We start from the raw sequence: 26,037 nt of genomic DNA, 5'->3' as shown, positions 1-26,037 counted from the left end.
TCTAAAATAACCCTAATATATTAGACGGTTCTTATTTGATTAATGGTGGTTGGCCCCATCTATGTGAAGCTAGCCACAATAAAGATTAGCCACAACAGTGGTCTTTGACAGTGATGCAAATGAATAAAAATAGTAGAATTATGCCATAATTGAATAGATCATGCTAAATGAGGTTGGAATGTTATATAAAATCAACAATAGACGATTTGTTAATTTGACAAAAACCTGAACTCACACTGGATGTATTATACTTTACAATTGCGTTGGGGGCATCGTTATTTCACTGAACAGCCTTCCCTATGGATTGTGGATCAATGACATCGGGTATCAGTCTACTCGGTGACACCCAGAGAACATTGTCGTAGCTCTTATTGCGGGACTCTGAAACAACTGTGAATTGAGCCACATTTATTGTCAACCTATGTGTATTGAACACTATTCCAGAGGAAAAACAATACCGTGTGAATGTTTTGAAGTCTGATAACTCAGAGGAGGACTTTGGGGGAAAAAATGTATTGAGTAGACTGATACCCCATTTCATTGATCCCAAATCCTTAGGTAAAGCTGTACAGCGCAATATGAATGTCAATGCACACAATAGGCTGACTGGGGAGGTGATTTCACACAGTCACAGTCCTGCCATAAGAGCTAAAACGCAAATATTTGCATAAACTCTTCAGTTGTGTTCTGTGGGTGTCACCGAGTAGCCTGATACCCCAATTTCATTGCTTCACATTCCAACCTTGTTTAACATCATCTAGTCTAAATATGGCATGATAACACCAATTTGTAACCATCTGCATCACTTTCAAAGAGGTACTTTTTTATTTTGAAGGCAAACTGAAAATTCCACTACTGTGGCAAATCTTATTGTGGCTAGCTTCACAACATAACCCTGTCCGGTCGAGCCTCACTACTGTAGACAGAATAAGTTAGCTGGCTGCTTATAACGTTAGCTTTTGGCAACAGGGTTAAGTAGCTGGCTGGCTATTTATTTTCATGAAATTATCAACTTTTAATAAACAAACAAGTGGCTACTCAGCTAATATTTACTCACAAGGATTCCTAAATCATTGCTGAGAATAATGAAAATGACTGCAGGTTCTACTGGTCATTGTTTTCAGACTGGTTGTATTGGTGCTAGCTACTGGTCCAGCAAGCTAGCTACCGGTCGACGTTGAGGTCGAGCAAATAATGCTTTATTACCAACGCAGTATTGTAAACACATCATTCGTGGTCGGTGTTTGCTTGTTTGCAGACTTTTTGTACAGCTTTGACAGTGCTACTGCACGTGCAAATTTAATGGATTTCATCTTTGAGTTGTCTCGCTGAAATGTTATTATTCTTTAAAATGACTGCTGGAATTGTTGACTGCTCGATCCACACAGCAGACATTGTGGACTAGGTTAGGAATGCTGTGTTGCACGTATAGCACGTATGGCGTCATTACGTCATGTACCTACATTTTATATAGGTATGCACGTCAGCTTTGACATCAGTTATGCACATCGGCGTTCAACTAGACATTGGGCCGATAATGATTTTGGTATCTTTAGTGAATATCGGCCAATTCCGATATCGCGCATCCCTAATCACAATACATTATCTTCTGTGTTATAGCCTAACTAGACTATATGGCTATAAAGTCCTGGGGAAAGATCTGTAATTTAAATAAAGCCAGAGAGGAACAGGCAAACTTTAATCTACTTTGGTAAATTTGTGAGGCATGCTAGACAATTAAAACATGATGAAATGCAGATTACCAAGACGTATGTGCACGGTTCTGCCTGCCCCTCCTTTCTCGCCCTGGCCTGCCCCTCCTTTCTCGCCCTGGCCTGCCCCTCCTTTCTCGCCCTGGCCTGCCCCTCCTTTCTCGCCCTGGCCTGCCCTTCCTTTCTCGCCCTGGCCTGCCCCTCCTTTCTCGCCCTGGCCTGCCCCTCCTTTCTCGCCCTGGCCTGCCCCTCCTTTCTCGCCCTGGCCTGCCCCTCCTTTCTCACCCTGGCCTGCCCCTCCTCTCTCGCCCTGGCCTGCCCCTCCTTCTCGCCCTGGCCTGCCCCTCCTCTCTCGCCCCTGGCCTGCCCCTCCTTTCTCGCCCTGGCCTGCCCCTCCTCTCTCGCCCTGGCCTGCCCCTCCTCCGCCCTGGCCTGCCCCTCCTCTCTCGCCCTGGCCTGCTCCTCCTCTCTCGCCCTGGCCTGCCCCTCTCTCGCCCTGGTTTGCCCCTCCTCTCTCGCCCTGGCCTGCCCCTCCTCTCTCGCCCTGGCCTGCCCCTCCTCTCTCGCCCTGGCCTGCCCCTCCTCTCTCGCCCTGGCCTGCCCCTCCTCTCTCGCCCTGGCCTGCCCCTCTCTCGCCCTGGTTTGCCCCTCCTCTCTCGCCCTGGCCTGCCCCTCCTCTCTCGCCCTGGCCTGCCCCTCCTCTCTCGCCCTGGCCTGCCCCTCCTCTCTCGCCCTGGCCTGCCCCTCCTCTCTCGCCCTGGCCTGCCCCTCCTCTCTCGCCCTGGCCTGCCCCTCCTCTCTCGCCCTGGCCTGCCCCTCCTCTCTCGCCCTGGCCTGCTCCTCCTCTCTCGCCCTGGCCTGCCCCTCCTCTCTCGCCCTGGCCTGCTCCTCCTTTCTCGCCCTGGCCTGCCCCTCCTCTCTCACTCTCTCTCGCTCCCTCTCGCTATCGCTTTGTCCTGCCCCCCCCCTCTCCCTCGCACTGGCCTGCCTGCTCTTTCTTTTTGCTAATGACGGGGCCAGTCTTTCGAGCACACAGGGTAGACTACTCTTCGTTGCGGAGTGGGTGGGGGTGTTTTTGTCTCATAATATGAAATGACAGTAGGCTACTGATTTTATAGCCTATATCGATTCTCTTCACATATAATGGTATATGTCCCCTTGAAAGCGTCTTTGGCTACGGCATGTTTGTTTTTCTGTTTGGGTAGGATCACTACACTTTTTAAACGCAGACACTAAACCTTCTCTGGAGACATGAACAGCATTTTACTTGTCTGTAAAATAATGCCAATTCTGAAGCGGGATTAACTTCCATCACTCGGTAACCAGATCTGTCAGTCCTTGCCTACCTGCGTGCAGACCACTATTTCCTAAAAAAGTTAGTTTAATATCACAACTTACCAAACCATTTAGTGGAAAGAAAGCACATCTAGCTACCCTACCATTAAAAAACTGCATAAACAACACAGCTGGACATCAATCAGCAGTGTTTGTTGTCAGGGAAACAATAGAATATTATATGCCGGAGCACAGTTCTAGGCTGGGGGCCCAAATTCAAAATAGACAGCCCTTTGCCCTAAACCCTCAGCCTTTTGAATGACGTTTTACCTCGCCACGTCCAAGTGTACCTTAGATGTCCCTTGTCCTAGCGGGGGAAGAGTGGTGATCGGAAGGCAATGTCCTTGGTGGTAATCTTGAAATGGAGCTTAAAAACAACCGACCTAAAGCTATTAATATACCTATACCTCTTCACTCGCTAAATCGAGGGCTGAGGGGGCAGCGTTAGTGAATGGTACCGTCTTAAGATTACAATCAAATTGCATCTGGTTTCGACTGGGATTCCCCCATAGGAAAGTGGCTGGTGCTGAGGGGGTAAAAATAACATGTTTGGACTGCAGCCCTACTGTCTGAAAAGGTACAGATGATTCTCATACCGCACTTTTTGAAATTGTCTAAAGTTATCAATTATCCACATGTTTCTTCACTGGGTTCTATTTCTGTAAAGGGTAGATATACAGTTGAAGTCGGAAGTTTACATACACTTAGGTTGGAGTCATTTAAAACTCATTTTTCAACCTCTCCACAAATTTCTTGTTCACAAACTATAGTTTTGGCAAGTTGGTTAGGACATCTACTTTGTGCATGACACAAGTAATTTTCCCAACCATTGTTTACAGACAGATTATTTCACTTCCAGTGGGTCAGAAGTTTACATACACTAAGTTGACTGCCTTGAAACAGCTTGGAAAATTCCAGAAAATGTCATGGCTTTAGAAGCTTCTGATAGGATATTTGAGTCAATTGGTGGTGTACCTATGGATGTATTTCAAGGCCTACCTTCAAACTCAGTGCCTTTTTGCTTGACATCATGGGAAAATCAAAAGAAATCAGCCAAGACTTCAGAAAAAAAGATTGTAGACCTCCAGAAGTCTGGTTCATCCTTGGGAGGAATTTACAAACGTATAAAGGTAACGCGTTCATCTGTACAAACAATAGTACGCAAGTGTAAACACCATGGGACCACGCAGCCGTCATACCGCTCAGGAAGGAGATGCGTTCTGTCTTCTAGAGATGAATGTACTTTGGTGCGAATGGTGCAAATCAATCCCAGAACAACAGCAAATGACCATGTGAAGATGCTGAAGGAAACGGGTACAAAAGTATCTATATCCACATTAAAACGAGTCTTATATCGACATAACCTGAAAGCCCGCTAAGCAAGGAAGAAGCCACTGCTCCAAGACCGCCATTAAAAAAGCCAGACTACGGTTTGCAACTGCACATGGGGACAAAGACTGTACTTTTTGGAGAAATGTCCTCTGGTCTGATGGAACAAAGATGGAACTGTTTGGCCATAATGACCATTGTTAAGTTTGGAGGGCAAAGGGGGAGGCTTGCAAGTAGAAGAACACCATCCCAACCGTGAATCACGGCATCATGTTGTGGGGATGCTTTGCTGCAGGAAGGACTGGTGCACTTCACAAAATAGATGGCATCATGAAGAAGAAAAATGTTGTGGATATATTGAAGCAACATCTCAAGACATCAGTCAGGAACTTAAAGCTTGGTTGCAAATGGGTCTTCCAAATGGGCAATGACCCCAAGCATACTTCCAAAGTTGTGGCAAAATAGCGTAAGGACAACAAAGTCAAGGTATTGGAGTGGCCATCACAAAGCCCTAACCTCAATCCCATAGAATATTTGTGGGCAGAACTGAAAAAGCGTGTGCGAGCAAGGAGGCCTACAAACCTGACTCAGTTACACCAGCTCTGGCAGGAGGAATGGGCCAAGAATTCCCCCCACTTATTGTGGGAAGCTTGTGGAAGGCTACCTGAAACGTTTGACCCAAGTTAAACAATTTAAAGGCAATGCTACCAAATACTAATTGAGTGTATGTAAACTTCTGACCGGGAAGTTTACATACTCACTGGGAATGTGATGAAGAAAGAAATCATTCTTTCTACTATTATTCTGACATTTCACATTCTTAAAATAAAGTGGTGATCCTAACTTACCTAAGACAGGGAATTTTTACTAGGATTAAATGTCAGGAATTGTGAACAACTGAGTTTAAATGTATTTGGCTAAGATGTATGTATACTTCCGACTTCAACTGTACATACCCAGCGTCCGACAGAGCTGCAGGAATGACCCATTATGACCCATTTATGTTGGTTATGTTGTCTTAGTTGTGTCAAGGGGGGCTTATTGGGGAGGGAAGCTGTCCCCTCCAGGTAGGTGGTTGTCCCCCTGTGTGCTGAGGTTGTTGTGCTCTTGTTTAGTTCTGGCATTTAGGTCACCACAAATGAGTACAGTACATTTCCCTGAGACTGGAAATGGTTGATCTCCCCCTCTAGGATGGAGAAGCTGTCATTGTTAAAGCATGGGGATTCTATTGGGGGAATATAGGTAGCACGCGAGGATGTTTTTCTCTAAGATCGTTTCATTATGAATTTCTAGCGAGATGTAAAAATGTTCCTCTCAATCATCTACCACCCCCCCATATCTCTCTGTCGTCTACCGTCCGTCCGTCCCCTTCTCTGTCACTATTCCAATGCAGTCTCTGATGCATGACCAAAGGCCTGTGTTTTCCTCTACTATGTTATGTCATGATAATATGTAGTCTAGACAGGGTGTGTATTAACATTTACCTACCTTGTTCATAAAGGGGTTCTGCTCTCGGCGATAACTCAAGATTATTCAGGATGTACAGATATCATCTGATCACAGTATATTACACAACTTCATGCCCAAGACAAGCTATAGCCTAATGATGACTGTACGCTTGCCAAGTGGTCACAGCATTCTGCTGGTTTCCCTGTCTCCCTGGAAGTCGAGGCTACAGATTGGCTGGAGAATTCACACACCTGGAGAAATTAGTCCGTTGTCAAAAGCCAACGGTGATGTAATCAGCAGGACTGCGGCCCCAGAGGAGCCGAGCAATGCACCTCCGCTATCGAGATTTATGAGCTGCTATCATAGTTGTTTTTAAAAAACTTTGTCTCACTTATGCTGACTTCTAATATTCTTCTGGGTTAAAGCACCACTAGCTTGGCAGATAATAGGCTGTGTGTTCGCTGTAATGCATGTAGTAGCATTACTGGACCAGCTAGACTGCTGCTGTTCAGCATTTCTGCTAGAGGGACAGCGAGCAGCTCCTCTCATTGCGTCCAATATTCAGACTCTTTACCCCAGCCTAGTACCAGATCTATACTTGGTCATTGTTGCGCTCTGAGGCGGCTGATGTTGGATTTGGAGGATAATGGAGGCAACGGGAAAGAGCCTCAGATCCACAAAGTCCCTTCCACCAGGTGGCGGATGAGATATGTTGGCACGATTGCCATATTGCATCTCTATGCCAAAGCCCTTGCTTGGAAGTGTACTTCGCCAGACTGCCAAGAACCTTGCCCTCATCCAGGTCAAGGTGGTGAGACATGGCAGTGATGACACGGTAGTGATGACACCATAGGCCTTGTTGATCTCTGCACCAGACAGGATGCTCTTGCCAGCATACTTGGGGTCCAACATGTATGCTGCGGCGTGTATGGGCTTAAGATAGAAGTCTTCACACTTTTTGATGTATTTCAGAACTGCAGTTTCCTTTGCTTGGAGCAACAGTGAAGTGGGCAGGGCAGTACGGATTTCTTCTCTTACATCTGCAAGCAGAGTCTGAACATCAGACAGGATGGCATTGTCTCCCTCAATCCGTGCAATGGCTACTGCTATAGGTTTCAGGAGTTTCGGACTGCTTACCGCTCTCTCCAAAAATACTTCATCCGGGAGGATCCTCTTGATGGGGCTGTCCATATCGGCAGACTGATATGGCCATTTCTTGGAGAGACTCCTTCCCCTCCAGGAGACTGTTAAACATGATGACAACATCACCCCAACGGGTTTTGCTGGGCAGCTTCAATGTGGTGCCCTTATTCTTCTGTTTGCTAGGTGAGGTAGATTGCTGCTGTAACTTGATGACCCTTCACATAACAAACCATTTCCTTGGCTCTCTTGTAGATTGTATCCGTTGTTTTCAGTGCCATGACGTCCTTGAGGAGCAGATTCAATACTTGAGCAGCACAGCCAATGGGTGTGATGTGAGGGTCGGACTCCTCCCCAGTGACCAAGCAGCCTTCATGTTTCGCAGCATTGTCTGTCACTAGTGCACATACCTTCTCTGGTCCAAGGTCATTGCAGATAAGCTGAAGTCAGTCAATGTAGAGACCGGTGTGTCCATTATCCCTTGTGTCTGTGCTCTTGTAGAATACTGGTTGAGGGGTGGAGATGGTGTAGTTAATTATTCCTTGCCCACAAGCTTTCGGCCACCCATCAGAGATGATTGCAATACAGTCTGCCAACTCTATGATTTGCTTGACCTTCACTTGAACTCTGTTGAACTCTGCATCCAGCAAATGAGTAGATAACGCATGTCTGGTTGGAGGGGTGTATGCTGGGCAAATAACATTCAGAAATCTCTTCCAATACACATTGCCTGTGATCATCAGAGGTGAACCAGTTGCATACACACCTTGAGCAAGACATTCATCATAATTTCTCTGAATACGTTCCTCCATTGAGTAAAAAAAACAAATGATTCCAGGAGGTCTATGAGCTGTTATCGATGATGAATCAGACACCTTATTTTCACCTCGAATAGAAGTAGAGGGACTTCTGTCAGAGGATTCTTGATGTGAGCGCTGAGGGAATTCTGCATTTTGTTGCCTTCTTCACATGCGATTTGGCACAGTATTTGCAAATGTCCACAGCTTCTCCTTCTACATTAGCTGCAGTGAAATGTCTCCACAAAACAGATAGCGCCCTTGGCATTTTCCTGTAAAGACTAGGGGAAAAAATGGTTGAAAAAAACATATACGATTCCATGTACAGATTAATAACTAAGCATTTAGATTAAACAACTCCTTTCGTAAGATACATGTTTTAAAATGAAACATGTATGGAAACAGGTGAATTAACACTCCTCAGTTAGCAGGCTTAAGCAAACTGGGAAAATTAGTCAAAAGTGTGCCTTCAGTGTGCAGCAGACTAGTAGTAGTGTGCAGTTCTCATGTCAGCTAGAACAATGTGAAATCCTCTGTGTTCCCCAGTGGAGCGCAGCAGCAGAGGCCGAGCTTCAGGGAGTGTCAGAAAAGATTAAAAGCCAGTCACCTTTCTTCTACAACAGGCTTGGCGTTGTAAGGGCTATAGCCTACACAGCAGATCTGGGGTAATGGGATTTGATCGATGCCCTCTTGATGTTATCACTCCCTTGGTGAGATTTTTCTGCCATTGAAATCCTTGGGATTTTTTTAGGGTCACCTAATTCAAATTTGTACAACAACGCTTTGTTAACTTAAATGACTTAACTCAGATATAAAGAATGTAGAAACTATAATGGATTTATGTTTTATTATAATATAATAATTGACATTATCAATCACCAAAGTAAAAGCTAGACAGTCAGGGAGAATTGAGAATTCCCAAAACAATGAATTTAGCGGTAGATACTATTTTTGAGCAAAATAACACAGGATTAGCAATAGCAAAATAACACAGGATTAGCAATAGCAAAATAACACAGGATTAGCCAGAGCAAAATAACACAGGATTAGCCAGAGCAAAATAACACAGGATTAGTCAGAGCAAAATAACACAGGATTAGCCAGAGCAAAATAACACAGGATTAGCCAGAGCAAAATAACACAGGATTAGCCAGAGCAAAATAACACTGGATTAGCCAGAGCAAAATAACACAGGATTAGCCAGAGTAAAATAACACAGGATTAGCCAGAGCAAAATGCATAGAATTGCAGGAAGTTTGCTTTAAAACTCAAATGTCTCCACTCCATGCCCACCACCCAAGTCCCTTCTTTGATTCAGAAAAAACCCTGTCTTTGGTGTGTGTCATGACTGGGTTTTAGAGGACACACTTTAACCTGTTTGGGATAGGAGGCCGCATTTTCACTTTCGGATGAAAAGCATGCCCAGAGGAAACTTCCTGCTACTCAGGCCCAGAAGCTAATATATGCATATTATTAGTTGTATTGGATAGAACACTCTGAAGTTTTAAAAACTGTTTGAATGATGTCTGTGAGTATAACAGAACTCATATGGCAGGTGAAAACCTGAGAAAAATCAAACCAGGAAGTGGGAACTTCATCCGCAACGTTATAATCCATTTTGTTGTGACTCAAGCGATACCTCTCCGTCCATTTTACAGGTAACTGCCAGCGTAGGCTAGTGGTTAGAGTGTTGGTCTAGTATCCGAAAGGTTGCTAGATTGAATCCCCGAGCTGACAAGGTACAAATCTGTCGTTCTGCCCCTGAACAAGGCAGTTAACCCACTGTTCCAGGCCGTCATTGAAAATAAGAATTTGTTCTTAACTGACTTGCCTGGTTAAATAAAGGTAAAATAAAAAATACATTAAATAAAGGGAACACTTGTGTAATGAGTGATACAATTTATATTGAAAGCGTGAGGTGCTTACCTTTTTTATTTTGGCAGTTACCTGTAGCAGCAGGCAGGCTACATGGAAAATGAAATGGCTCGAGTAGCGCAAAAGAGAATATAACATTGCAGATAAAGTTCTGAGTGACACAATTCTTTCATGTGTACAACATCTAAAGACCTGCATCACTTTACTGAGAGCTTTGCCATTTCTAAAATTATGTTTGGAGGTGTATTTTGGGGGCCCCCATATACTACACAATGAGGATGAGGAAGTGATTTGCTGTTTTGGGGTAACTTTATCGAAAACATGTGAAATCACAAAGGTGTCTGGACCATTCTATAACATGCCATTTACATAAATAGATTTGGTTGTAAAAAATAAAAATAAAAAACCTTCTCCTTTAATTGCAGTCTTATGCCTGCTTGAAGTGTGACAGAGGCACATCTCAGTTGATCACAATATACTCATTAGACTATAACCAGCTATATGTATATCTGTTTGTCTTCTTAATACTCAAAGGAGCAATAAACAGTATGTCTATATTATGTACTATGGCAAACCTAACTGATTCTTAAAGATGACAACAGCATGGGCTGCTCATTTAGTCTGTACTGAAGTAAAAATTCCAAAGTGGAACACTGAGAATGATGACATTCTAAGAACTCACTCCGCAAAGGGTTAAACTCCTATGTTGCTGATCTGTTGTAGCTGCAGCTAGAGTTGTGATGTCCAGCAGCATGACCTTGTATAGCTCCCTCTATGGATTCCTCTACATGAAAAGGTAGCCTAGTGGTTAAAAGCATTGGGCCAGTAACCGAAAGGTCGCTGGTTCAAATCTCCAAGCCGACTAGGTAAAATCTGTCTGTGCCCTTGAGCAAGGCACTTAACCCTAATTGCTCCTGTAAATCGTTCTAGATTAGAGTCTGCTAAACGACTAAAACGTTTAAAGATCAAATTAAATCTCCCTTGGGCGTAAAGGAGTCTGCATGCTTGAGGTTGGCTAGGCGAACCAAACTAGTGTGCTCGCATACTCCCTTAAAAGACCATCACTTGAAAAACAAGAATAAAGCGGCAATAGTACTGTTTGTCCATTTTGAGATGCCATTGCCAGTATGAACTACAAAAAAAATAGTCAAAATGAATCTAAGAACTCAAATCAGTCATTAGTTTCAGCTTTTTGTCAAGGAGCTCTTAATCATGCAATTTTACATCTAAGATGTTTGGTCCAGTATTTCTCAATGGAAAAAATGTGCTTGAAAACGAGTCGTCTCTCGTTGAGTGACGACAGTCTTTATTGAAGAATCCCTACTGTTGACAAATCACCAACAAAGGGAGTAGACTTCAGTGACTGACTTTGGCTTGCCTTGAGAAAATATTGTGCCCGAACAGCTGAAAAAACCCTTACCTAAGTCCAAAACAAACAACAACGTCATAATATATGCATGACCTTTTTTGGAAATGTTTTTGCTGGGAAGCATGCAGAAAGAAGCCTTTAGAAGTGTGTAGCACTATGCAAATATGGCACCATAGTCCTGAGTGCTGTCTCCATGTGCTGCTTGACCTAGAATGCGATTTTCTCCTTTCTAACTGTGACACTGCTTGACTAGCAGGGCCATACAGGAAATATACATCAAAGCATTGTACTAGTTGCATGGAGAGCGAGAGGGGACATGAATAAAGATGTGTTAATGTTAAGGCAGTGGTCCCGTGGTGGGAACATATATCAGCGGAAATTTCAAGTACGCCACCTATAGTTTTTGATAAAACTCAAACTTTCATTAAAATGCACATACAATATACTGAATTAAAGCTACACTCGTTGTGAATCTAGTTACCGAGTCAGATTTGTAAAATGCTTTTCGGCGAAAGCATGAGAAGCTATTATCTGATAGCATGTATCCCCCAAATACTGCACCGTCACCTAACGACAGATTTTGCGATAGCCGGGGGCTACTCAGAACGCAGAAATAAAATATAACACATTCATTACCTTTGACGAGCTTCTTTCTTGGCACTCCTAGATGTCCCATAAACATCATTTTGGGTATTTTTTCGATTAAATCGGTCCATATATAGCCAAGATATCGATCTATGAAGACTGTGTGATAAACAAAAAAAAATTGCGTTTCATAACGTAACGTCATTTTTTAAAATTAAAAAAGTTGACGATAAACTTTCACAAAACACTTCGAAATACTTTTGTAATGCAACTTTAGGTATTAGTACACGTTAATAAGCGATAAAATGCATCAGGAGGCGATGTAAATTCTATAGGTGTCCGTCGGAACATAATGTCTGCAGAAATCTCAACCAAAACATCCGGTCGGTGACCGGAGGGAATCGGTTCCCTTGTGTCGGTTTGACCAAGAATCAAAGCCGAATCAAATGACAAGACTCTAGACATCGTGTGGAAGCTGTAGGCACTGCAACTTCGGCCTCATTTAATTCGGTTCTTCTTGAACAATTCCTGGAAGTAGCGCATGGATATTTATTTCCATTTTCAGTTATCAGATTTTCCTGCACGTTTCGATGAAACACACGTTCTGTTATAGTCACAGCCGTGATTTAACCAGTTTTAGAAACGTCTGAGTGTTTTCTATCCACACATACTAATCATATGCATATACTATATTCCTGGCATGAATAGCAGGGCGCTGAAATGTTGCGCGATTTTTAGCAAAAAGCTGCTTAAATTCTCGACTTCCCTAACAGGTTTTAAAATCATAAGTACAGGAGAAGATATATTTGTCCATTTTTTTTTCATGCATATTTGTATTGGGTTATGACGCTAACTTTACAATACTAATTCATCGATTGACAAACCAAACCATTTGTTTCAAGAACGACTTCAATGTAAAACACCTGATTTCGTGGTCTTCTTTTTGACTGGTTACTGATTACTCTCTTCTCCACCTCATCACTGTCTCTGCAGGCTCTACATACAGTGTTCTCTCCACCATGCCCTCAGATTCTGAGAGTAGCAGCTCCCTAAGCAGTGTTGGTAAGTATTGGGCCTACAACATTTTCTGTGTGTATTCACCATGCTTCCTTCTTAACACTCACTTAGTGCCAGAGCTTGACAGGGGTCCAAATGACTCAGCATCACTGGGTGTTACGTAAACCCTTAAAGGCCCAACCTGATGCCAAGGATGGCACATAATCCTCCGAGTTCCTGCCTGCGTGGCTCTGCCTGCCGGTCCATCTGTCTCTTGGTCTGGCCCGCTCCTCCTTCTGTTTCTGTTCTGGGAAGTGAGGGAGGGAGGTAGAGGTATAGAGAGATGGGCCTGTCTCTGTCTGTCGGCCTCCCTGACAGGCCTGCTTCTGTTCTGGGATGAGTGGGAAGGAGGTGTAAACTAAAAGAGAGAGGGTGAAGGGACGTAGAGGGGTGTAGGCTTACATGCTGACCAGACACGTTGCATGCGTGAGTGGCGCAAAATAAATGTAGAAATCCATGTTATTCAAATATTGCACCCACACTGCTCGCGCGCGCCAACGAGCGTTTGCGATGCCAAGGGCTAAAATAGAACTCATTTCTATTTCTGACGCAGATTGCGCTGAAAGTCCTGCCTCTCCCATCTTGTCATTGGTTTATAGAAGCAGGTACCCACGTGCCATCTCCTCATTGGTTATACCCACGTGGGTGATTGAAAGATGAACTGTTTTGTCAGTCGTCGTGGTAATACTATGAAGGTTTAGATGCGGTCACCATATAAGTTCAAAGATGAAAAAGCCTGGAAGGAGGAGAGATGACTAGAAACGAATCGGTTGGCCGTTTTATGTGTGGATTAACCTCATAGTCCGTCCCATCCCGCATGCGGTCGCGTTACTACAGCCTCAAGCTCATTACCATAACGCAACGTTAGCGATTTCTAAAAATCGCAAATGAAATGAAATAAATATGCCTGCTCTCAAGCTTATCCTTTTCTTAACAATCCTGTCGTCTCAGATTTTCAAAATATGCTTTAGAACCAGAGAAAATAGCTAGCTTAGCATTTAGCGTTAGCATTTAGCACGCAACATATTCACAAAAACCAGCAAAGGGATCAAATAAAATAATTTACCTTTGAAGAACTTCAGATGTTTCAATGAGGAGACTCTCAGTTACATAGCAGATGTCCAGTTTTTCCTGAAAGATTCTTGTGTAGGACACAACGTTCCGTTTTGTTACTATGCATTTGGCTACCGAAACTAACCGAAAATTCAGTCACCTACACGTCGAACTTTTTTCCGAATTAACTCCATAATATCGACTGAAACATGGAAAACGTTGTTTGAATCAATCCTCAAGGTGTTTTGTCATATCTCTTCATTGAAATGGCAGTCCTAGAAGCCTTCTTTGTTCTCTGATTCGGATGGAAAAATACTGGTAGCTGACTTTTGCGCACCAATTTCCACGCAGACACCGTGCGGGACACTTGGCAATTGTAGTCTCTTATGGTCAATCTTCCAATGATATGCCTACAAATACGTCACAATGCTGCAGACACCTTGGGGAAACGCTAGAAAGTGTCCGTTCATTCCTGTCGCATTCACAGCCATATAAGGCGATCATGGAAAACGTACCTTCAGAAATCCTGTTCATTTCCTGGTCGCTCAAACATCTTGGTTTTGCCTGAAGCTTTTGTTCAACGGCACTCACAGTGAAAATCTTTGCAGTTCTGGAAACGTCAGAGTGTCTTCTTTCCAAAACTATCAATTCCAAGCATAGTCGAGCATCTTTTCGTGACAAAATATTGCGCTTAAAACGGGCACGTCTTTTTATCCAAAAATGAAATACTGCCCCTATAGGAGTAACAGGTTAATTGTCAGAGTAGAGGACCTTGTGCATTTCAGGTAAAATAACAACTCAATGTTTATATCCCAGGACAAATTAGCTAGCAACTGCAAGATGGCTAAATAGGAAAAATTAGATAACAAGTGCAAGCTAACAAGCTAAATTGCCATACATGTTCAAAGCTTTTCGACCTGTCCCCATATTAATTTCAGTGGTTCAGAGTTTGATTTGATATTTTAACTTTTGTCGTGATCACGTTTGGTGTAGGGGGACAAAATAAATGTATGCACGATAGCGCACGCGCGCGCAGCCGGTTTGGGTTCCGTGTTAGTGCTGTGGCGGTTATGACATTTTGTCAGCCGGTGATTGTCAAGCAAATAACTGCCAGTCTCATGGTAATTGACATAAACATGTTTTGAATCTCCTTGCTTCCACACATAGTCTAAAAGCCACTGATACAGACCTTTTTGAATAAATCCATTTAATATAGCCTACACCATCACAATAAATTATTTATTTATTTTAGACCGGTCTAAAGAAACGTGATATAAAGAAATTGTGGTCTATTTCAGAAGAACAAAATATCATACTCTTGAGTTGTCCTGTTCTGGCTACTCCATATGGCTGTGGGCTACACTAGTTCATTTAGCAGACAAGGTTTGCTTAGTATTCCGTGGCATTATTTTATAGTATGAAGAATACAATTGAACATAGCCGAATAAAATAAAAATGATATTTTCTACAAATGGTTTCCGAGGGAGTGCGGACATGCAGCTATTCTGTGTTGAGCGGTTAACAAAGAAACATGTCCTCCTATATGCACAATTTAAGGTTATTTGTGCAACGTTGGGCTATATGTTTGGATTTTTAATGCATTCTAAGGCTGCATGATGCGACTCTAATGATGATTTGAAAAAAGTAGCATGGAAGGCAGTGCAGGCTGTACACACTTCATCAGTCTCTCATTCACACTTGATACTATTCTCAACATGCCTCAAATTTCACGGCGGCGTTCCCCTTGTGTGGCCGTAATGCCTATTTAAAGAAAACATGCTTTTTGCAGCCAGTGGCCGTTTTGCTTTTGGGCTGAATATTATAATTCCCTTCTCTGAGCTGCCGTGCTCCGAAGCACCTCACTCACATGGCTCTCTCAGATATCTCAATTCTTATTAGCCAATGCCTGTCACGTGATTGGTTCCTTCTCACAGGCATCTCAGCTAGAAGTAGACTACAAGTGAAGACTGACACATTGGGGACGCAACTGCACTTCCCTCTTATCAAATTCTGAGGCGCATATTGAAGATGTTTAGCAGAACTGTCCACATTTAGCCTAATGTTCATCAACCAACAAGGTGAGTAAGCCTAACAAACAGCAAAAGTACTAGCCTATGTCATTCTACTATGCCCCATAGTGCAAAAGTTGACATTCTATTGGTTAACTTGTCCTTCTGTGCAATAAATAAATATTCCAAACATGCTTTGGGACAGTTGTGAGATGCTATAGATCCAAAATGAATACAACCACTCGCATCAAACATTTTAAAAGCAATGAGGCTGATGCAACAGATCAGAACGTTTAGCTTAAAATGTTGATGAACTATTAGGCTCTTTCTTCACGTTATAAGTGCAGCAATGTGCTCACGACAGTAGGCTGTAAGCGCGAATGTTCCAAAATGATGTTTTCTCAAAAGTGACCGCAAATGTGATTTATTAATGTAATCCTTTATTATAAAGGTGCATTTTTATGGTAAAAATGATCTTCCCCAAAGTTGAAACTCACGCGCCGACTATGTATGCCAGTTAGGCTCTACACCGACTGTCTTGTCTTACTGCACATTCTGGGCATCATTCACAAGTGACAATACAGCGCTCACAAGTGATAGTCTAATATTGTCACCCATCAGACTATTCTTGATTTAATCGTGTCTTTACATATACTAAATAATATATGTGAGATTTAGTTTTGATTTAGAATGGACCATTATCATGCACCTGTATGGAAACGGGGGCAGTGGGAAAAAATACATGTCATCTATGCACTTAAATAGTGAATGGAGGACGCTTTTCCCCGTGTGGTTTGTCATGCCAGCCATGTAGACTATACTCCTGCTGTAAAGGTAAACAATGTGCTTAATATTAGGAAAGTTGAGAAATAAATATAGTAGGCATAGCCTATAGAAAGCTGTTGGATCCTCTTTTTAATGGAGGAAATCACTGTTTTCTCACGCAATTGCATAACCTATTAAAATGTTGCTCAACATGAGCTCATGGTTCTCATGAACTGTTTGATTTAGATGTTCTATTATATTTGCATTGATTAGAGGGACAATAGAGTGCCAAGTACCAGGCAGTTACCACGTTTAGTAGGCTACTAATGACCAGCATCTGAGCTTGGAGAAGCCTAGTTACCATGACTAAACGACTGCGGTCAAATTCCACATGACCATAACTTGTGACCGAAGGTTTGGCGGTAATACAGTCATCGTAACAGCCCTTGGTAGGCTAACTAAACACGTCCTGTATCACACCGTAGTCATGTTTAGATGATCTAGGTGTTTCCCCTATAGGTGTTCACAAGGAAGAGATGCAAAGACAAGGTAAAGGGATATTTGAAAGTATTAGGATAGACTATTTGCCTCCAGCAGCTTAGTAGAAAAAAACATGCTTTTTTCTTGATCTGTAGGTCAATAAAATGATGGAACAAATTAGAGGTTGACCGATTTACTCGGAATGCCCGATTAATTAGGGCCGATTTCGAGTTTTCATAACAATCTAAAATCGGTATTTTTGGACACCGATTTGGCCGTATTACATTGCACTCCACGAGGAGCCTGCCTGTTACGCAAATGCAGTAAGAAGCCAAGGTAAGTTGCTTGCTATCATTAAACTTATCTTATGAAAAACAATCATTCAATCAATCATAATCACTAGTTAACTACACATGGTTGATGATATTACTCGTTTTTCTAGCGTGTCCTGCGTTGCATATAATCGAACGCGGTGCGCATTCGCGAAAAAGGGCTGTCGTTGCTCCAACGTGTACCTAACCATAAACATCAATGCCTTTCTTAAAATCAATACACAAGTATATATTTTTAAACCTGCATATTTAGTTAATATGCCTGCTAACATGAATTTATTTTAACTAGGGAAATTGTGTCACTTCTCTTGCAACAGAGTCAGGGTATATGCAGCAGTTTGGGCCGCCTGGCTCGTTGCGAACTGTGTGAAGACTATTTCCTAAAAAAGACAGCCAACTTCGCCAACCGGGGGATGATTTAACAAAAGCGAATTTGCGAAAAAAGCACAATCGTTGCACGACTGTACCTAACCATAAACATCAATGCCTTTCTTAAAATCAATACACAGAAGTATATATTTTTAAACCTGCATATTTAGCTAAAAGAAATCCAGGTTAGCAGGCAATATTAACCAGGTGAAATTGTCACTTCTCTGGCGTTCATTGCACGCAGAGTCAGGGTATATGCAGCAGTTTGGGCCGCCTGGCTCGTTGCGAACTGATTTGCCAGAATTTTACGTAATTATGACATAACATTGAAGGTTGTGCAATGTAACAGGAATATTTAAACTTCTGGATGCCACCCGCTTGATAAAATACGTAATGGTTCCGTATTTCACTGAATAAACGTCTTGTTTTCGGAATGATAGTTTCCGGATTCGACCATATTAATGACCTACGGCTCGTATTTCTGTGTGTTATTGTGTTGTAATTAAGTCTATGATTTGATATTTGATAGAGCAGTCTTACTGAGCGATGGTAGGCAGCAGCAGGCTTGTACGCATTCATTCAAACAGCACTTTCGTGCATTTTGCCAGCAGCTCTTCAAAATGCTTCAAGCATTGAGCCTTTTACGACTTCAAGCCTATCAACTCCCGAGATTAGGCTGGTGTAACCGATGTGAAATGGCTAGCTAGTTAGCGGGGTGCGCGCTAATAGCTTTTTCAATTGGTCACTCACTCTGAGACTTGGAGTAGTTGTTCCCCTTGCTCTGCAAGGGCCGCGGCTTTTGTGGAACGATGGGTAACGATGCTTCGAGGGTGGCTGTTGTTGATGTGTTCCTGGTTCGAGCCCAGATAGGGGCGAGGAGGGGGACGGAAGCTATACTGTTACACTGGCAATACTAAAGTGCCTATAAGACCATCCAATTGTCAAAGGTATGTGAAATACAAATGGCATAGAGAGAGCGAGAGAGTCCTATAATAACTACAACCTAAAACTTCTTACCTGGGAATATTGAAGACTCGTGTTAAAAGGAACCACCAGCTTTCATATGTTCTCATGTTCTGAGCAAGGAACTTAAACGTTAGCTTTTTTACATGGCACATATTGCCCTTTTACCTCCTTCTCCAACACTTTTTTGCATTATTTAAACCAAATTGAACACATTTCATTATTTATTTGAGGCTAAATTGATTTTATTGATGTATTATATTAAGGTAAATAAGTGTTTATTCAGTATTGTTGTAATTCTCATTATTACAAATACATTTTAAAAATCGTCCAATTAATCGGTATTGTTTTTTTTTGGTCCTCCAATAATCGGTATCGGCATTGAAAAATCATAATCGGTCGACCTCCAGAACAAATGTCATAATCGTAGCTAAGGGAACAGGGGAAATTATTAATTTCAATGTAGACTATTAATCTTTTATTTTCTAGTTCCTCAATTTACCTTTTTTAAATTGTCTTTTTGTACGACTACACAAATCTGTTGCTTAATGCAACGTGATAAAAGTGCCCCAGAGACTCTGCATAAGCCAGCCAGACAAAAAGTACCGGAAATATGTTTTATCAGATATAAATATTATCTCTAGTATGCTGCTGTCTGAGATTACCAGCATTGTTGCCTTGTGGATCTGAGGCTATTCTTGGAAAATTTGGATATTTTAATGGAAAATATTAGAGGAATTTCATATCAGAATATGCTGTGCTAAAGCAGTTCTTTGATAGTGAATTGGTTGAGAATGTCAAGGACAAGGCCTCAACCACTTTAGGTTTGTTTGTTTCGTCATAGTCTAGACTTGCTGTGTTGCATTTAATCATAATTTTCTGTCCCAGTCTGCTGGTGGTGATAACTGAGTTTTTGAGGAACATTGCACTCATATCCAACATTAATACAGTATTAGGCCAGTCTAGTAGAAGTTGACAAAGTTGCATGAGGTTCAAGTGAGGTTACTCTTTCCTGTTTGTTAGCTGAAATCCTAACTTGGGATTTATGTGCCTTATCTCAGCCTTCACCTGAATAATACATTAATGTCAACTTGCAAGTCTAATTCTTGTTTATGTAAATAACCTGTTTAACTCAGGTCAGATGTGGTAGACCTATGGCCTGTGGTATAACCCTATTTTACCCAGAATGAGACACAGGAGAAGAATCAGATCAAGAATCACTTCAAGTTAGAGGTTATCCAATCAATTCTCGCTGAACTCTAGTGTTCTTCCAATATGAAGGACTGCGCTTATAAAATGTTTTTTTTATAACCGTAGGTATTTCTGTGTTTGGTTGATATTATGATGCAAGCGTCCATTTAATCTTCTCCCAACCCCTCTCCTTCCTGTAACATGAATTCCGGTGGCGGTGAGCTGCTCTTGCCCGTGGTGACATACTCACTGTTGCAGGTTCACCCCCCGGTACCGGCTCAGCCTCGTCTCCGCCCCCAGCCCTCAACGACAACCGGCCAGCTGGTGACAACCTGGACACCATCCTGTTCCAGCTGCGCCAGGTGACCCGTGAGAGGGACGAGCTCCGCAAGCGCCTGGCCCTGGCATCACCCGGCACCACCTTCGACGACTGCAGGTACAGACATCCTCCACCCACCACATGACTGAGGAGACGGAGCAGAGTGGATAGTCTTTATTCTTTATTCTGTAAATCAATGTATTAATCCAACAATTGGTCAAATACAACATCTATATATAAGTAGAGTAGATCATCTTTACTGAATGTCTCTATGCAACAAGTAGTCAAAATGCAAGATTTAGACAGAATACCGTCTAGCTAATCATAAAATTCAAGGAAATCAGCCATTGTTGTGCTGTCCCTAAGCACCTGAACTACATCACACGTGGTCTGCTACAATAGACACTAACATTTTGTTAATTTCGCTCTGTCGGTCATTACTTTCAGGATATTGACCTGTAGGTTTATGATTGGTCATGTTTACAAACATTTTTATGAAGCATTCTCTAGAGGGATGCACAATAGTTAGTTAATCACTCATAGGCAGACGTGCTCTCAGGGAAAAGGGCTACAATCCAATGATTTTAGTCAACAAACTGCTGACACATCTATGAAGAGTAGTCTGAAAGTTGCAAAGTAGCCCTGCCTCTGACTGAGTTTATTTAAGGTCCTATCAAGTCTCTTGCCCTCCCTGTCATCTGGCTTTACGATCAGTACTGTTGACATAAATTGATAGGCAACCATCCTGTTCAGTTTATGAAAGCCCTCGTGAGTTCCGGGTATCAGGTTGTTTAAAACGCAATTCAGAACAGGGAGGGATGCCTGGTGGATTTGAAGTGTAGGAGAGAGAGGTATAGTTTGACATGACTCAGTTATGACATTTTACCATTTTAATTAGAGGTACTTTGCATTTAACCAAATGTACCAAGACAATCAAATTCCAGTCTGCGTGCAAATTAGGAACCGTTCATACAATTTGCTGAGCTCTGCAGCTCTGGGTTGACTCATGGATGCATTTTCCTTTGGGTCCTCTGCATGCCTTGGTTCTATCTAACTCTTATATCTAAACTGACATTGGGCTGCCCTTGTAGACCAGGTCTCAGTTGGTAGTTCTTATATAGTGTAGCATCTTATTGTCTCGTCTCCCCAAAGGCCAAATTCCAAAGCCAGCCATGATTACGAGCGTCTGAAAAACCAGTGTATGGGGGCCATGGCAGATCTCCAGACTCTACAGAACCAACACACCAAGACTCTGAAGAGATGTGAGGAGGCTGTCAAGGAGGCTGACTTCTACCAGTGAGTACCACCATCACATCACTGATTGGGTGGGAGGGTTGGTCGACTGACTGACTGGGTTGTTGAAAGAAAGACGTGTCATGTCTGGGTAGAGATGGACCTTTAGTGGTCCTAGACGACACTTCCCAGCCTAATGTCAGGAATCCTCTGTTCCTCTACTGTTTCTGAATAGACTAATTAGATGGGAATAATGAGAGGTTGTATGGCATCATGGTTTTACTCACTTAGACTGGGGAAGTGCCTGGTGCTGCAATTACACTAATTGAAAGAACATTGATGTGCTAATGATGTGTTTTTATTGAAATGTAATGGGGATTATCTGATTTAAGGAGTTGTAGATCTGCCAACCCTGTTCAACTTTTTAGAGTACCAGACGCGCGCGGCAAATTGGAGATTCAACTCGTGCTTGTAGCACCGCTCAGAATTGGTGTTTACCCCCCCCCCCACGCTCAGTTTGTGAGTCTATAGAAGCATTGCCTCTATAGCTAATACCAGACACTCATTCATTCTTCATCACGCAGTCTCCTAAACTCCCCACTCCATTTCATGCCAAGATGTTTATATTACTTTTAGTTTTATTATACTTCTGTAGTGCTTTTTGTGACGTGGATCACAGTTAGTAATTACAGTTAGTCTATCAGGTTGCGTGATCCTTGTAATGTTTGTTACGTGGAAAATACACCTAATGGATGCAGAATTAAATGTCCATGACACTCGCGCACATGCGACCAGTTATTTTTCGTATTTGCATTTAAATGTCTTTCACTAGCAAATGCGAGTGAACTGCTGGCACTTTAAAACCCACTGAATGTCCATCTGATGTTCGCAAAGGTTAACTTGAAACAATTAGTGTTTACCTTTCCACAACACATGTAGTCGATAAGGGATTTGTCCATGTGTTTACCTACAGCGGACAGTCGGCAAACTCAGAATCACAACAAACAGGAGGGGCAGACACCGGGCAGCTACGTTGAATAATGATGTATTAATCTCCATGTCCGTTGACACACTCTGTACATGTCTGTGTGTTGCAGCTCGAGAATCAGGATGTTAGATTTACTCAGTGGATGGATTTTTTTATTCAAATGTAAAATATAAAATAAAATAAATCCAGCCCTATTCATTTCTGCGTACTTTTAACTCGGATCTCATACCTTCGTACATGGACAGAGAATTGCGTAGTTGTTACGCATAATGCGTCCATGTTGGCAGGTCTATCATTCATAGTCAATTGATAATGGATTGCTATCAAGTTATGTTCTATAGGCCTACCAAATGCTTTAGTCAACTGACAGGATGTGTACCTGTCATGCTTTTAATCACTTACCAGGGTAAAAAAAAATATATTTATTTAACAAGGCAAGTCAGTTAAGAACAAATTCTTATTTACAATGGCGGCCTAGGAACAGCTGCCTGTTCAGGGGCAGAACGACAGATTTTTACCTTGTCAGCTCGGGTATTCCATCTAGCAACCTTTCGGTTACTGGCCCAACGCTCTAACCGCTAGGCTGCCTGCTGCCATAGGTAGCCTATATGTGGTAATCCATGGCATGGAAGGTGTGTGCGTGCATGCAATTAAAGGGATAGTTTGTGGATACCAATTGTATGTCGCTTTTTCCAGTATGCCAAAACAAAGGGGGGTGTAAAAGTAACAGTCAGTATCTGGTGTGGCCACCAGCTGCATTAAGTACTGCAGTGCATCTCCTCCTCATGGACTGTACCAGATTTTCCACCAAGGCACCTGCAAGTTCCCGGACATTTTTGGGGGAATGGCCCTAGCCCTCGCCCTCTGATCCAACAGGTTCCAGATGTGCTCAATGGAATTGAGATCCGGGCTCTTCGCTGGCCATGGCAGAACACTGACATCCCTGTCTTGCAGGAAATCACACACAGAACGAGCAGTATGGCTGGTGGCATTGTCATGCTGGAGGGTCGTGTCAGGATGAGCCTGTAGGAAGGGTATCACATGAGGGAGGATGTCTTCCCATGCACAGTATTGAGATTGCCTGCAATGACAACAAGCTCAGTCCGATGATGCTGTGACTCACCTCCCCAGACCATGACGGAACCTCTCTCCACGATCCCTCTCCAGAGTACATGCCTCGGTGTAACGCTCATTCCTTCGACAATTAACGCAAATCCGACATTCAACCCTGGTGAGACAAAACCGCGACTACATTTACATTTACATTACATTTAAGTCATTTAGCAGACGCTCTTATCCAGAGCGACTTACAAATTGGTGCATACACCTTATGACAACCAGTGGAACAGCCACTTGCATCTAAATCTTGTTGGGGGAGAAGGGGGGTGAGAAGGATTACTTACCCTTATTCCTAGGTATTCCTTGAAGAGGTGGGGTTTCAGGTGTCTCCGGAAGGTGGTGATTGACTCCGCTGTCCTGGCGTCGTGAGGGAGTTTGTTCCACCATTGGGGGGCCAGAGCAGCGAACAGTTTTGACTGGGCTGAGCGGGAACTGTACTTCCTCAGTGGTAGGGAGGCGAGCAGGCCAGAGGTGGATGAACGCAGTGCCCTTGTTTGGGTGTAGGGCCTGATCAGAGCCTGGAGGTACTGAGGTGCCGTCAGTGAAGAGCACTTTTTTCCATTCCTGGTGTAACTCGGGCAGTTGTTGCCATCCTCTACCTGTCCCGCAGGTGTGATGTTTGGATGTACCGATCCTGTGCATGTTTTATTACACGTGGTCTGCCAGTGCAAGGACGATCAGCTGTCCGTCCGGTCTCCCTGTGGCACTGTCTTAGGCGTCTCACAGTATGAACATTGCAATTTATTGCCCTGGCCACATCTGCAGTCCTCATGCCAGCCTGCCCAAGGCACGTTCATGCAGATGAGCATGGACCCTGGGCTTCTTTCTCTTGGTAATTTTCAGAGTCAGTAGATAGGCCTCTTCAGTGTCCTAAGTTTTCATAACTGTGACCTTAATTGCCTACCATCTGTAAGCTGTTATTGTCCCAACGACCGTTCCACAGGTGCATGTTCATTAATTGTTTATGGTTCATTGCACAAGCATGGGGAAACAGTGTTTAAACCCTTTACAATGAAGATCTGTGAAGTTATTTGGATTTTTACAAATCTTTGAAAGACAGGGTCCTGAAAAGGGGACGTTTCTTTTTTTGTTGAGTTTACCTCTAGCTTCTTCATACTGGACACAGAGACATAAAAATGCTATCCATGAGTTCATCTGACTCTGGGGAAGTAGAGACAGGGCTTCATTGCCAAAATCCTGAACTATAATTTTAAGGTGTGTGTGTGTGTGAGGTGAGCAAGAATGAATTAATAAAGCCAAAGTCAAGTATGGGTGGCAGAAATTGAGCTTCAAGTAGACCTATAGATATTCTACAATTTAAATAATGAAGCATGGTGGAGCAACGTTGCCATAGACCTAATATGTTGACCTTTAGGTTATTGGTTAGGCTACAGGGAAATACATTAGCTTATAGATAGGTTACTGTGCCGCTTCAATATATCTAATTGCTTTGTACTACGTAGGTCTATCGATTGCACATATGAAAGTGATGTCAATCTTTAGCCTAATAATCAAACTATTATATCATTTTGTTATCGCAGTTTTCATTGCTTGCTTCGCTTGTTTATAACATTGTAAACGTTTTAGTCTATTTATATTCAACTATTAAGTTTTTGGCGGTCACAGAGACATCTTCATTCTTTGTCTAGCTGAGATCTTCTGTGTGTAAAGTGACAGTGATCTAACAACACACTGAGCTGTTGTAAGAGTGCTCTGAGGCAGGCGTTACCTTACGAGCGATTTCAAGTCCACCGTTAATAAAAAATGGTTTTGGGAAGTGGGCCCAGGACAGGCGTCTGTTTTTATTTATTTTTATCTCACCTTTATTTAACCAGGTAGGCCAGTTGAGAACAAGTTCTCATTTACAACTGCGACCTGGCCAAGATGAAGCAAAGCAGTGCGACAGAAACAACAACACAGAGTTACATGGAATAAACAAGCGTACAGTCAACACAATAGAAAAAAAAGTAAGTTTATATACAGTGTGTGCAAATAGCATGAGGAGTTATGGCAATAAATAGGCCATAGTAGAGAATAATTACAAATTTAGCAGATTAACACTGGAGTGAAAGATGAGCAGATGATGGTGTGTAAGTAGTGATACGAGTGTGCAAAAGAGCAGCAAAGTAAATAAAAACTATTTGGGGATGAGGTAGTAAGATTGGGTGGGCTATTTACAGATGGACTATGTACAGCTGCAGCGATCGGTTAGCTGCTCAGATAGCTGATGTTTAAAGTTAGTGAGGGAAATGTAAGTCCCCAGCTTCAGCGATTTTTACAATTCGTTCCAGTCACTGGCGGCACAGAACTGGAAGGAAAGGTGGCCAAAGGAGGTGTTGGCTTTGGGGATGACCAGTGAGATATACCTGCTGGAGCACGTGCTACGGGTGGGTGTTGTTATCGTGACCAGTGAGCTGAGATAAGGCGGAGCTTTATCTAGCATAGAATTATAGATGACCTGGAGCAGGCTGGTGACGAATATGTAGCGGGGGCCAGCCGATTAGAGCATACAGGTCGCAGTGGTGGGTGGTATAAGGTGCTTTAGTAACAAAGCGGCTGGCACTGTGAT

The 26,037-nt window shown here is 42.8% G+C and overlaps 1 protein-coding gene across 1 annotated transcript in view; it reads left to right on the top strand.

Moving 5' to 3' along the window:
- The window catches only part of LOC118369857 (disks large homolog 5-like), a 92,018-nt gene that overhangs the window by 11,324 nt on the left and 54,657 nt on the right, over window positions 1–26,037 (top strand). Inside the window, exons 2-4 of the mRNA XM_035754599.2 lie at window positions 12,585–12,653; window positions 20,068–20,245; window positions 21,281–21,424. Of these exons, the coding sequence (XP_035610492.1) occupies window positions 12,585–12,653; window positions 20,068–20,245; window positions 21,281–21,424 (391 nt within the window). The remainder of the gene's footprint in view (window positions 1–12,584; window positions 12,654–20,067; window positions 20,246–21,280; window positions 21,425–26,037) is intronic.

The sequence above is a fragment of the Oncorhynchus keta genome, chromosome 36, assembly GCF_023373465.1.
Source record: "Oncorhynchus keta strain PuntledgeMale-10-30-2019 chromosome 36, Oket_V2, whole genome shotgun sequence".
Lineage (NCBI taxonomy): Eukaryota > Metazoa > Chordata > Actinopteri > Salmoniformes > Salmonidae > Oncorhynchus > Oncorhynchus keta.
Note: the sequence above shows the minus strand (reverse complement) of the source record. Positions and strands in the feature narration are given on the sequence as shown.